Source organism: Ornithorhynchus anatinus, chromosome 8, assembly GCF_004115215.2.
Source record: "Ornithorhynchus anatinus isolate Pmale09 chromosome 8, mOrnAna1.pri.v4, whole genome shotgun sequence".
In the NCBI taxonomy this organism is placed as follows: Eukaryota; Metazoa; Chordata; class Mammalia; order Monotremata; family Ornithorhynchidae; genus Ornithorhynchus; species Ornithorhynchus anatinus.
This window is the reverse complement of record NC_041735.1, coordinates 2,925,415-2,937,840: the sequence shown is the minus strand read 5'-3', so window position 1 is coordinate 2,937,840 and position 12,426 is coordinate 2,925,415. Positions and strand designations below refer to the sequence as shown.

General features: G+C 47.5%; 1 protein-coding gene across 1 annotated transcript in view; it reads right to left on the bottom strand.

Moving 5' to 3' along the window:
- Positions 1 to 12,426, bottom strand: part of ADAM10 (ADAM metallopeptidase domain 10) — a 122,396-nt gene that overhangs the window by 49,982 nt on the left and 59,988 nt on the right. The window contains exons 3-4 of the mRNA XM_029070428.2: positions 9,239 to 9,357; positions 3,681 to 3,839 (exon numbers count right to left, since the gene is read on the bottom strand). Coding sequence (XP_028926261.1) covers positions 3,681 to 3,839; positions 9,239 to 9,357 — 278 coding nt within the window. The remainder of the gene's footprint in view (positions 1 to 3,680; positions 3,840 to 9,238; positions 9,358 to 12,426) is intronic.

Here is a 12,426-nt window from a genome sequence, read left to right as displayed (position 1 = left end):
TTCCCTGTTGATAGTCTGTGCCCCCCTTAACGGAACGCCCCCCCGATCACTCTGTCCCCGGCTCCTTTCTTTTCCCTTTATCTCATCTCCGTCTTTTTAATAATTATGGTATTTGTTCAAGCGCCAAGCACTGCTCTGAGCACTTTCTGACACGACCTCCCCACCTGCTTCCTCTTATCGGTACGGCACAAGAAAGGAATCTTTCCCATTACACTTGTTATTGACCTGTCTCCGCTGGTCCGTGATGTTGTTTGCTTTATTTCACTTCTATGGGCTGGAAGCACGCTATGTAGGACTCGCAAGCAACGAACAGCGAGCACTTGTGGAACCATAAACAGCAGCAGAGGAGGCAGCAGGTGGAAGAGAACAAGGGAGAGAGGCAGAGATGGAGAAAACAGTTCAAGGGCTAATACTCACATCGGTACGGCCGATGGTCCTTCGGTCAGAATCCCTGACGGTTGGGTCCAAGGTTATTTTGACTGACATGGAAGGGCGGGAGAAGAAAGAGATGAGGGGGTGGGCAGAAACATGAGGTGGGGAGGCAGAGACACAGAGGAGGATGGGGAGGACACACAGAGGAATGGAAGACTGACCAAGTGGGCGGTGGGAGGGTTGGGGGGAGGTTAATGAAGGGAATTTAAATTCCAAATACAAAACTGATCAGAGAAGGGATAAGAAGATGTGTCTTAAAGGGTGCTAGCTTCAACAGCAGGTGCTCCAGACACTTTAAACGGTTTGGGAGGAAAGAATGTTCGTTTTGACAATGACTGACCTGCAAATACAGGCTTTGCTTCATCCTTCCCAGTGAAGAGGAGCTGAAGGGAGGGTTTTTTGGTCTTTATTTACTCAGGGCTGAAAGCTACCAAACCACAACCTAGCTACCGCCCAGAATGATCCTAATGTTTCACGAGTCAATCCATCAATCAAGGTATTTATTGAGGACTTATTATAGGCAGAGCACTGGACTGAGCTCTCGGGGAAGTTCGATTTAACAGAAATAGACACGTTCTCTGCCCGCAATGAGCTTACAGCCTAGAGGGGGAGGTGGACGCTAATATGAATAAATAGGTAATAGATCATTTCATCACGACAAACCCTAAGAGATAGAAGGATCCAAAGTCAGTGGCCACAATAAAAGCTTTCGAGACTCTCTCCTCGGGGGAAAAGAGCGGAGGAAGGAAGGAAGCCCCCCAAACTGGGCTTCCCATCTGTAGTTTGAAGCCTCAGTACTCGCCCTGGGTTACCACAGAACCTTCAGTTCCCAGGGCCACGGGGCCAGGCCCGTCGTGACCTGGAATCTCAATCGGACCATGCTGTCTCTTGGGGTCTGACTAATAATAATAATTGTGGTATTTGTTAAGCACTTCCTATGTACCAGGCACTGTACTAAGTGCTGGGATAGATACAAGCAAATTGGATTAGACAGAGTCCCTGTTCCACATGGGGATTACAGTCTCAATCCCCGCTGAGGAAACTGAGGCCCAGAGAAGTAAAATAATCTGCCCAAGGTCACACAGCAGACAAATGGTGGAGCCACGATTAGAACCCATGACCTCCTGACGTAGTGCTCATTCTTCGGGTGTGCTGCTTGCCATCCGTCCAGAGACAGAACGCTGCTCACGTGTCCCCTCATTTCGCTGTACCTTACGCCCTTCATCCATAGGCTCCAAGCAAAAAACCAGTGGAAAGAATTCACGAAGAGGGCAAGGAGAGAACTTTTAATGGCATTACTGGAATTTTCCTAGAATCATTTGCTCTTGTATTATAACCACTGAAGCAAAAATGCAAAGCAAAAATTCATCGGGGCACTTTGCACGTTCATATGAATCACGTGAAGCACAGACTTAGAGGACTGATTTTTGACCTCACAATCTCAAACTCACTGTGACCGAGGCAGCGGTCGGTGTTCCGAATGCCATCAGCCTGTGCCCGTTAATGCCGTTTACACTGTGAGCCCGTCACTGGGCAGGGACTGTCTCTGTCTGCTGCCGAATTGTAAATTTCAAGCGCTTAGTACAGTGCTCTGCACAGAGTAAGCGCTCAATAAATACTATTGAATTAATAAATTAGTCCTGCAATTCATCAGTCTCATCGTCATCCACTGTAGCCTAATGAATAGAGCCCGGGCCTGGGAGTCAGAAGGACCTGGGTTCTAATCCTGGCTCCACCATTTGTCAGCTGTGTAACTTTGGGCGAGTCACTTCACTTCTCTGTGCCTTAGTTGCCTCATCTGTAAATGGGGATTAAGACTGTAACCCTCCTGTATTGATGGCATCTGTTAAGGGCTTACTATGGGCTAAGCACTGTTCTAAATGCTGGGGTAGATACAAGGTTATCAGGTTGTCCCATGTGGGGCTCACAGTCTTAGTTCCCATTTTACAGATGAGACAACTAAGGCACAGAGGAGTGAAGTGACTTGCCCAAAGTTACACAGCTGACAAGTGGTGGAGCCGGGATTAGAACCCATGACCTCTCTAAGCAGTCTAATGTACAGTCCCGATGACCCATGGGGGACTGGAGAAGCAGCATGGCTTAGTGGAAAGAGCACGGGCTTGGGAGTCAGAGGATGTGGGTTCTAATTCCGACTCTGCTACTTGTCTGCTGTGTGACCTTGGTCAAGTCACTTAACCTCTCTGGTGAAGCAGCGTGGCTTTGTGGAAAGGACATGGGCTTGGGAGTCAGAGGACGTGGGTTCTAATTCTGACTCTGCCACTTGTCTGCTGTGTGACCCTGGGCAAGTCACTTGGCCTCTCTGTACCTCAGTTACCTCATCTATAAAAAGGGGATTAAGACTGTGAGCCCCACGTGAGACAAGCCAATAACCTTGTATCTATTCCAGCGCTTAGAACAGTAGGCACTTAACAAATACCATAATTACTATTAATTATTATTCTCTGTACCTCACCTACCGCATCTGTATAATGGGGATTAAGACTGTGAGCCCCCACGTGGGACAACCTGATTACCCTGTATCTACCTCAGCGTTTGAAACAGTTCTTGGAACATATTAAGTGCTTAACCAATAGCATCATTATTTTTATTACTATTATTATTAGGGGGGAAGGTGTTGCCTCGGACCCGAGAGAGGTGGCCTCTTCTTCAGCTTCAAGCTCTCAAACTGAATGCAATCAACCAGAAAAGGTGGCTTGGCGCTACTCAAGTTACATGATGGTGATGAAAAGAGTTGTTTCTCCAGGTAATAATAATAATAACAATGTTGGTATTTGTAAAGCGCTTACTATGTGCAGAGCACTGTTCTAAGCACTGCGGTAGATACAGGGTAATCAGATTGTCCCACGAAGGGCTCACAGTCTTAACCCCCTTTTTACAGATGAGGTAACTGTGGCACAGAGAAGTGAAGTGACTTGCCCACAGTCACACAGCTGACAAGTGGCAGACCCGGGATTCAAACCCATGACCTCTGACTCCCAAGCCCGTGCTCTTTTCACTGAGCCATGCTGCTTCCACTGAACCTGCTGGCTTACCTCAGGGAACCTGCTCTTCCCATCCCTCTTCCAGGCAATACCACCGCTACCAGTTTGCTACCAGTGGGTAGGCGGCGGCAAGAAATCAGCTCAGGCAACATTCGGCGGCGGCGGGCTCCCTCGCTTCTCCACCGTACCCGCGGCTTGCCGTCTTGGACATCCCGCGCCAACACTCGGTTCGGTGAAAGGACTTACTGATATCATCTTCATGATAGATGACCGAGTGAAATGGGAGAGCTCTATCCTTAATATATCTCTCGGCCGGCTCCACGTAGAACGTGCCACCGCGGGTCTGGATGAACCCTTCGAAACGTCCGTCAATGACCGATCCGTGGCTAAAACTTCCCTCTTCACCTATTAAAGGGAGAGTCAAGCATTGGAAAATGTGACTGCCGCATTAATTTTCAAATCCACCATCAAAAAAAAAAAAATTGCAGGTACTCCTGCCTACTAAACTAGGAATATAAATCTTCGTATTTAAAGGTAATATGGAGCACTCAGTTTCCTTTAGGTGCAATCAATCAGTGTTATTTATTAAGCGCTTACTGTGTGCAGGGTACAATACTAAGTGCTTGGGAGAGTACAAGACAGAGTTGACAGACTTGTTCTCTGCCCACAATGAGCTTACAGTCTAGAGGGGGAGACAGACATTAATATATAATTAATATAAATTAATCACAGGTATAATAACAATATTGGTATTTGTTAAGTGCTTATTATGTGCAGAGGACTGTTCTAAGCGCTGGGGTAGATACAGGGTAGTCAGGTTGTCCCACTTGAGGCTCACAGTCTTAATCCCCATTTTACAGATGAGGTAACTGAGGCACAGAGAAGTGAAGTGACTTGCCCACCGTCACACAGTTGATAAGTGGCAGAGCTGGGATTCGAACCCACGACCTCTGACTGTAAGCCCGTCAAACGGCAGGGACTGTCTCTATCTGTTGCCGACTTGTTCAATCCAAGCGCTTAGTACAGTGCTCTGCACATAGTAAGCGCTCAATAAATACTATTGAATGACTCCCAAGCCCAGGCTCTTTCCACTGAGCCACGCTGGTATGTTCACCGGTACTGAGGGGCTGGGTGTGTAGTGAAGTGTTTAAAGAGTAAAAATTCTGGCATTTGTTAAGCGCTTACTTTGTACCGGACACTTTACTAAGCCTGGGATGTATAAAAATAAAACAGGTCGGATACAGTCCCTGTCCCACATGGGGCTCACAGTCTCAACCCCCATTTTACAGATGAGGTAACCGAGGCATAGGGAAGTGAACTGACTTGCCCGAGTCATGCAGCAGACAAGTGTTGGAGTCGGGGTTAGAACCCAGGTCCTTCTGACTCCCAGGCCCGTGCTCTATCCACTAGGCCGTGCTGCTTCCCTAAGATCCAGGCCAGATCCAGTGCATAATGACAGCGGAAAGAGAGTGGGTCTAGGAATCGGAAGGCCTTGGTTTTAATGTGAGCTCTTCTGAATGAATGAATGAATGAATGAATGAATGAAATTGGTATTTGTTAAGCGCTTACTATGTGCAGAGCACTGCTCTAAGCGCTGGGGTAAACACAGGGGAATCAGGTTGTCCCACGTGAAGCTCACAGTCTTAATCCCCATTTTACAGATGAGGGAACTGAGGCACAGAGAAGTTAAGTGACTTGCCCACAGTCACACAGCTGACAAGTGGCAGAGCTGGGATTCGAACTCATGAGCCCTGACTTCTGCTGGCCTGCTGTGGGACCTCGGGCAAGTCACTTCGCCGTGCCTCAGTTCACTCATCTGCAAAATGGGGATTCAACACCTGCTCTCCCTCCTACTTATAACGTGAGCCCCACGTGGGACTTGACGAGAAGCAGTGTAGCTTAGTGGATAGAGCACGGGCCTGGGAGTCAGGAGGACCTGTGTCCTAATCCCGGCTCCGCCACATGTCTGCTGTTTGACCTTGGGCAAATCACTTCACTTCTCTGTGCTTCGGTTACCTCATCTGTAAAATGGGCATAAGAGTGTGAGCCCCAGGTGGGACAAGGACTGTGTCCCAACCTGCTTAACTTGGATCGACCCCAGTGCTTAGAACGGTGCTTGGCGCACAGTCCACACTTGACAAATCCCACTATCATCATCATCATCATGTGGCAGGAGGGCTGTACCAGGGCACTGGCAGGAGCATCCTGCCAGGGCCTTGGCATAGTGGACAGTGCCTGGCCGTCAGAAGGTCATGGGGTCTAATCCCAGCTCCGCCACTTGTCTGCTGGGTGGGCTTGGGCAAGTCACTTCACTTCTCTGTGCCTCAGTTACCTCACCCAGAAACTGGGGATTGAGGCTGTGAGCCCCACATGGGACAGGGACCGTGTCCAACCCAATTTGCTGGTCCACCCCGGTGCTTAGTTCAGGGCCTGGCACATAATAAGCACTTAACAAATACCATTATTATTATTATTATTAGGGCCCGAAACAGAAGTCTTTGCCAGCCAGAACCACTCCGGGCTCCGCGCCGGCCCCCAGGTACTCTCGGGACGTGTTCCCCCAACGTGCTCTCTCCTGGCCTTTCCCACCGCAGCCTGTGCAGCGTTGCTGCTGTGAAGCTGCCCGGGTGGCATCTTAAAATAGAAGCATCGCAGTCTGGAGCTGCTTCTATTTCAGGCCGGGATCCGGTGAGCTCCGTGGCAGCGGGAGAACCGCCGAGGCTGCGGCCTCAGGCTGAAGGACGATGGTCCTGTCGGGGAGGATTCTGGGATGCCGACTTCAGGGGGCACTTTGGCCTCTGAAGCGGGTGGGGGACTCCGGTGATCTCTGGTGGCCCTGGCTACGATGAGGAATGGCTAGAGGTGACGGGCCGAGGTCCCTGGACTCCAGACCCAAGAGAAAGGTCGACGGAGTTGTGCTGCTGTCCAATCTTCCCTACAGCCAGGAGCCCATAAACAGGGCTTGTGTCTTCCAGTTGAATCGTACTCTCCTAAGCGCTCCATACAGTGCTCTGCACGGAGTATGTGCTCAATAAGTACCATTTGTTCAAATGGCATCCATTAAGCGCTGATTACGTGCCACACGCCGCACTAAACGCTGAGGTAGATATAAGTTAATCAGGTGGTCACGGTCCCAGTCGGGTCTCACGGTCTGTATCTCCATTCTAAAGATGAAGAAACTGAAGCACAGAAGTGAAGTGACTTGCCCAAGGTCACACAGCGGACAAGTGGCGGAGACGGGATTAGACCCCGGTCCTTCTGACTCCAAGCCCCGGGCTCTACCCGCTAGGCCTCACTGCTTCCCTGGCTGACACCACCACGCAGATACCATCTCTGATTCCCGCAGCAGTTCTGCCCGTGTCACGTATGGGCCACGTGTGTCACTGATGAGAAGGAGAAGCTCGCAGCCAACCAAGCCCTAGAACCAAGGCAGCCTACGGGCAGTGAGACGAAGCGTGTCCCCACACGGTTGAGCTGGGTGGGATGTGTGAAGGGGGTGGACGTCGACAGGATACCCAAATAACTACCGTATGCTGAGCTGAAACTGAGAAACCGAAAGCAAGCGGGACAGAGGGCAACCTTTTATGTGATACAGTTAAAGAGTGCATCAGATGCTACTATTGTCCCAGCTGAAAACTGGGAGTTGATTGTTGTGTGTCCCAAGGAGTGTTTTTTTTGGGAACAGAAGCTTCCCGGAGCCTGAGAGACAAAGGGGCATAAGGGGAAATGGTCCAAAGTGCTTCAAGCACATTCATTCATTCAATCGTACTTATAGAGCGCTTACTGTGTGCAGAGCACTGTACTGAGCGCATGGAAAGTACAATTCAGCAACAAAGAGAGACAATCCCTGCCCACAACAGGCTCACGGTCTAGACATGACAGCCATGACAGCAAAAGGGACATATTTAATGATAAAGGCTGGTAAAGGTAAACTCCTTGTGGGCAGGGAACATGACTATCGACTCAGTTGTACTGTACTTTTCCAAGGGCTTAGTACAGTGCTCTGCACACAGTAAGTGCTCAATCAATATCATTGGTTGACGGATTTGATCCTCCATGTCAAGAAAGCGTGCACAAGGACAACATGAGTGCAGGAGGGCTGGCCGTTCAGGTTCAAACACAAAATCTTGTCCAAGTAATTAATAATAATGTTATTTGTTAAATGCTTACTAAATGTTAAGCACTGTTCTAAGCGCTGGGGCAGATACAAGTTAATCAGTTCGGACACAATCCCTGTCCCACGTGGGGCTCACAATCTAAGGGGGAGAGAGAAAAGGTATTGAATGTGTCTGCTTATTGTTGCATTGTACTCTCCCAAGAGCTTAGTACAGTGTTCTGCATAGAGGAGGCGCTCAATAAATATGATTGAATGAATCTCCATTTTGCTGTTGAAGAAACTGAGGTGCAGAGAAATCAATAATAATGGAATTTGTTAAGCACTGGGGTGGATAAAAGCATATTGGGTTGGACACAGTCCCTGTCCCATGTGGGGCTCACAGCCTCAACCCCCATTTTATGGATGAGGTAACTGAGGCACAGAGAATTGAGGTGATTTGCCCAAGGTCACAGAGCAGACAAGTGGTGGAGCTGGGATTAGAAACCATGACCTTCTCACTCCCAAGCCCGTGCTCTCTCCACTCTGCCATGGGTTAGGGTTGCCACGGTCACCCAGTAAGCAAGGGGCAGGACTGGGATTAGAACCCAGGTCCTCTGCCTCCCAGCCCCAGGCTCTTTCCATTAGTCCACGCTGCTTCTAGTAGGTGGAATAGCCTTAAAAGACCAACGTGGATCCATGATCTATCCCACAGTGTGTCCTTCACACCTGGCACTGTCAATTAGTCAGCGGTATTTACTGAGCATTTACCATGTGCAGAACACTGTACTAAGTGCTTGGGAGAGTACAATACAAGAGAACTAGTGGTCACGTTCCCTGCCCATAAATGAGCTTACAATCAATCAACTGTATTTATTGAGCAGTTACTGGGTGCAGAGCACTGTGCTAAGCACTTGGCAGAGTATATTACAGCAACAGACATTCAGTAAGTCATTCAATCGTATTTATTGAGCGCTCACTGTGTGCAGAGCACTGTACTAAGAGCTTGGAATGTACAATTTGGCCACAGATAGAGACAATCCCTGCCCAACAACGGGGCTCACAGTCTAAAAGAATACCATCTCTCCCTCCCCCTTACACTGTGAGCCCTATTTGGGACAGGGACCGTGTCTGACCTGATGAACTTGCATCTACCCCAGCGCTTAGAACAGTGCTTGACAATTAGTAAACACTTAGAAAATACCATTCCTCTTCTTATTATTACTTAGACAAGATTTTATGCTTGAACATGAAGGTTCCCTGCCCACAACGAGCTTACGGTCGAGAGGGACAGGGGCTGGAACGGCCGAGGAAGCGGTGCGGTGTGAAGGTAATGCTTACTGTTTGGCTGGGAGTTCTAGTCCTGCCCCCAGCAATCACTGATAGGGTGACCCAGACTGCGGGTGGGGGCAAGGAGGAGCCCTTTAGTGAGGAGGGAGTCTAGTTGGTGAATTGCAGAACTATTTCTTTTAAAAGGCAATGGATCGCTGGGCTTTGTAAAGGCAAGATATTCAACTTGCAGACTCACAAAAATTAAGACAACCGCCTTATCTGTCCCTTAAGAACAACATCGAAATATTTAACCCAGAAAGCTGCAACAATATAGATATTAAAAATGCTCCAAATGGCTGAAAATTGGAATTCCCAGTATGAAAATGAAATATTAAAATCAAAGCACATTTATTGATTTTTTTTTTAGTGGAAGACTTACCATAAATATGTCCAGTGTAAATGTGAGAGGTATCATAATCAACTACGTTATCTGACGTTTCTACTTTAAAATCATCACTGAAGAGAGCGGTATCCCGTTTCATCCGAAGGTTGAAGTGTCTGTGAGGAGGAGTGAGAAGGAAAAAAGAATGTAACTAGGAGGACAATTACATTCACTGCGTGCTTACTGTGTGCAGAAGACTGCACTAAGCACTTGGGAGAGTACAATATGACAATATAACAGACCCATTCCCTGCCCAAAACGCGTTTATAGTCTAGCGGGACAGACATCAATATAAATAAATGACAGATACGTACATCAGTGCTGTGGGGCTGGGAAGGGGGTGAATAAAGGGTGCAAATCAGGGTGACGCAGAAGGGAGTGGGAGAAGAGGAAAGAGAGAGCTTAGTCAGAGAAGGTCTGTTGGAGGAGATGTGCCCTCAGTAAGACTTTGAGTTGGAGGAGAGTCTGTCAGATATGAAGAGACCCAAGTTGGAAGAGAATGACACAGACTTGGAGCGTGCTACTCAGCCCGGCCAGCTCTGCTCCAGGCATTCAGGGTGCTATCCAGTCTGGCCTAGAATGGTCTCTACCTTCGGGAAGACTTGGCACGAGGTGACCAATGACCTACAAAAAACACTCTGGAGGACAAAAAAAGGGAAGAGAGGGTGGACAAGGATCCCTGCTCCTTATTGGACCCTTGGCAGGCGATTTTTTTCCGACCCTGAAAAAATCCCTCTTGTAAATTGCAGGCCCCACTTTTTTTTATTTTATGGTATTTGTTAAAGCACTTACTATGTGCCAGGTGCTGAGGCAGATACAAGGTTGGACAAAGATGATTCGTTCATTTAATTCATTCATCCAATTTCCCTCTGCTCCTTCCCCTTTCCCCATTTCCCTCTGCTCCTCTCCCTCTCCCTTCCCATCCCCTCAGCACTGTATTCGTCTGCTCAACTGTATATATTTTCATTACCCGATTTATTTTGTTAATGAAATGTACATCGCCTCGATTCTATTTAGTTGCCATTGTTTTTACGAGATGTTCTTCCCCTTGACTCTATTTATTGCCATTGTTCTCGTCTGTCTCCCCCGATTAGACTGTAAGCCCATCAAATGGCAGGGACTGTCTCTATCTGTTGCCGACTTGTTCATTCCAAGCGCTTAGTACAGTTCTCTGCACATAGTAAGCGCTCAATAAATACTATTGAATGAATGACTGAATCCAATCATATTTACTGAGCAATTACTATGTGCAAAGCACTGTACTAAGTGCTTGGGAGAGTACAATATAACAACAGACACATTCCTGCCCACAATGAACTCACAGTCTAGAGGGGGAGACAGATATTAACATAAATAAATCAATAGATAAATAAAGTACAAATATATACATAAGTGCTGGGGGAATAGGAGGATGGATGAAGGAGCAAGTAAGATGATCACTACTCTACCCTGAAAGTCTTATTAAAAGCACATCTCCTCCAAGAGGATTTCAGTCCTTTTCAAAAAAAAATAGTATTTGTTAAATGCTTACTATGCGCCAGGCACTGTTTTAAACCCTGAGCTCACAGCATTAATCCCCATTTTACAGATGAGGGAACTGAGGCACAGAGAAGTGAAGTGCCTTACCCAAGGTCACACAGCAGGCAAGTGGCAGAACCGGGATTAGAACCTAGGTCCTTCTGACTCCTAGGCACATGCTCTATCCACCAGTCCACAATGCTTCTCTAACAATGCACCCGTTGTTCGATTTAAAATGTTGAGAGGTGAACCCCAGAGGAACAAATTGCCTATTTATGCCAATGGGATCTGAATTTCTCAGGGTGGACAGAACTGAGGCCTCTCTCTCCGAACCACAAAAACCACCTAAAAGTGTATCAAACCAGCCTGGGCTACTTCTAAATGCAGAAGAGGCCCACAAATACTGACAAACGAGCCCCCGACAACAAAGCTCAAAGCAGGATTAAAGCGACTGTACCTTGAGAAAACTACTCTTTTATAGAGAACTAGGTTCTGTCAATACAGGGAAAGCCAACTTAATTATCCTGCTGACAAGCTAAAGAACAATCAGAAGCAAAGGAAGGAAACATCACAGGCAAACCTTTCCCTGAAGCAAACAAGGAGACTTCACAGGCGAACATTTGCATGAGCCAAAGGAGGCGTGGAGTCTCTCAGTCTGGGAAATAATGTAGGATGCATCCCAGTACACTCAGAGAAAACAAGGAGTCTTGTAGAACTGGTCACAGTTTTTATCCCCAAAGACTAAAGGCGTTCAAGTTTCCCTTCACATTTATACCTGCCTGGGGGAATAAGACCATTATCTTCAAATATGAAAGCTCTTTAAATGAATTTTGAAGACCAAGGTGTGTTAACCTCATCTCCCTGGACCCCCTCACCTTTCAGTGCCCACCTGTAGGAGGATGAAGAAGATTATAAAGAAACGGCCTGAGAGTCCAGTGGCTCAGCGCTTAATGTAAAGACCCACTTTGGCATCACCATCACCAGCAACCTGAGAGTTACGCACCATATTAGGTGCACAGGAAAAATGTAGCAAACAGAAAACATACATACTCTACTCCCCATTGCCCCAACTCGCTCCCTTTGCTCTAACTCCCTTCCCCGCCCCACAGAACTTGTGTATATATGTACAGATCTATAATTTTATTTATTTACATTAATGCCTGATTTACTTGTTCTGATATATATATATATATACATATAATTATATTCATTTATATTGATGCTATTGATGATGCCTGTTTACTTGTTTTGATGTCTGTCTCCCCGCTTCTAGACTGTGAGCCCGCTGTGGGCAGGGACTGCCTCTCTTTGTTGCCCAACTGTACTTTCCAAACGCTTAGTACAGTGCTCTGCACACAGTCAATAAATACGACTGATTGAATGAACACAACAGACAAAAGAGTAATCATATAAAGGTAATAATTATGGCACTCATTAAGCGCTCACTAGGTGCTCAGCGCTGGGGAGACACAGGTTATGTCCCTCATGGGCCCCATAGTCGGTCTCATTCCCAATTTAGGAATGAGGAAACTGAGATGTTAAAAAACTTGCCCGAGGTCACAGAGCAGGCGGGAGCTGGGACTGGAGCCCGGATCTCCTGACTCCCAACTCCCGTGCTCTTTCTCCGAAAAAGACCACCTCTCCAGGGACAAAAATGAGGAAAACAA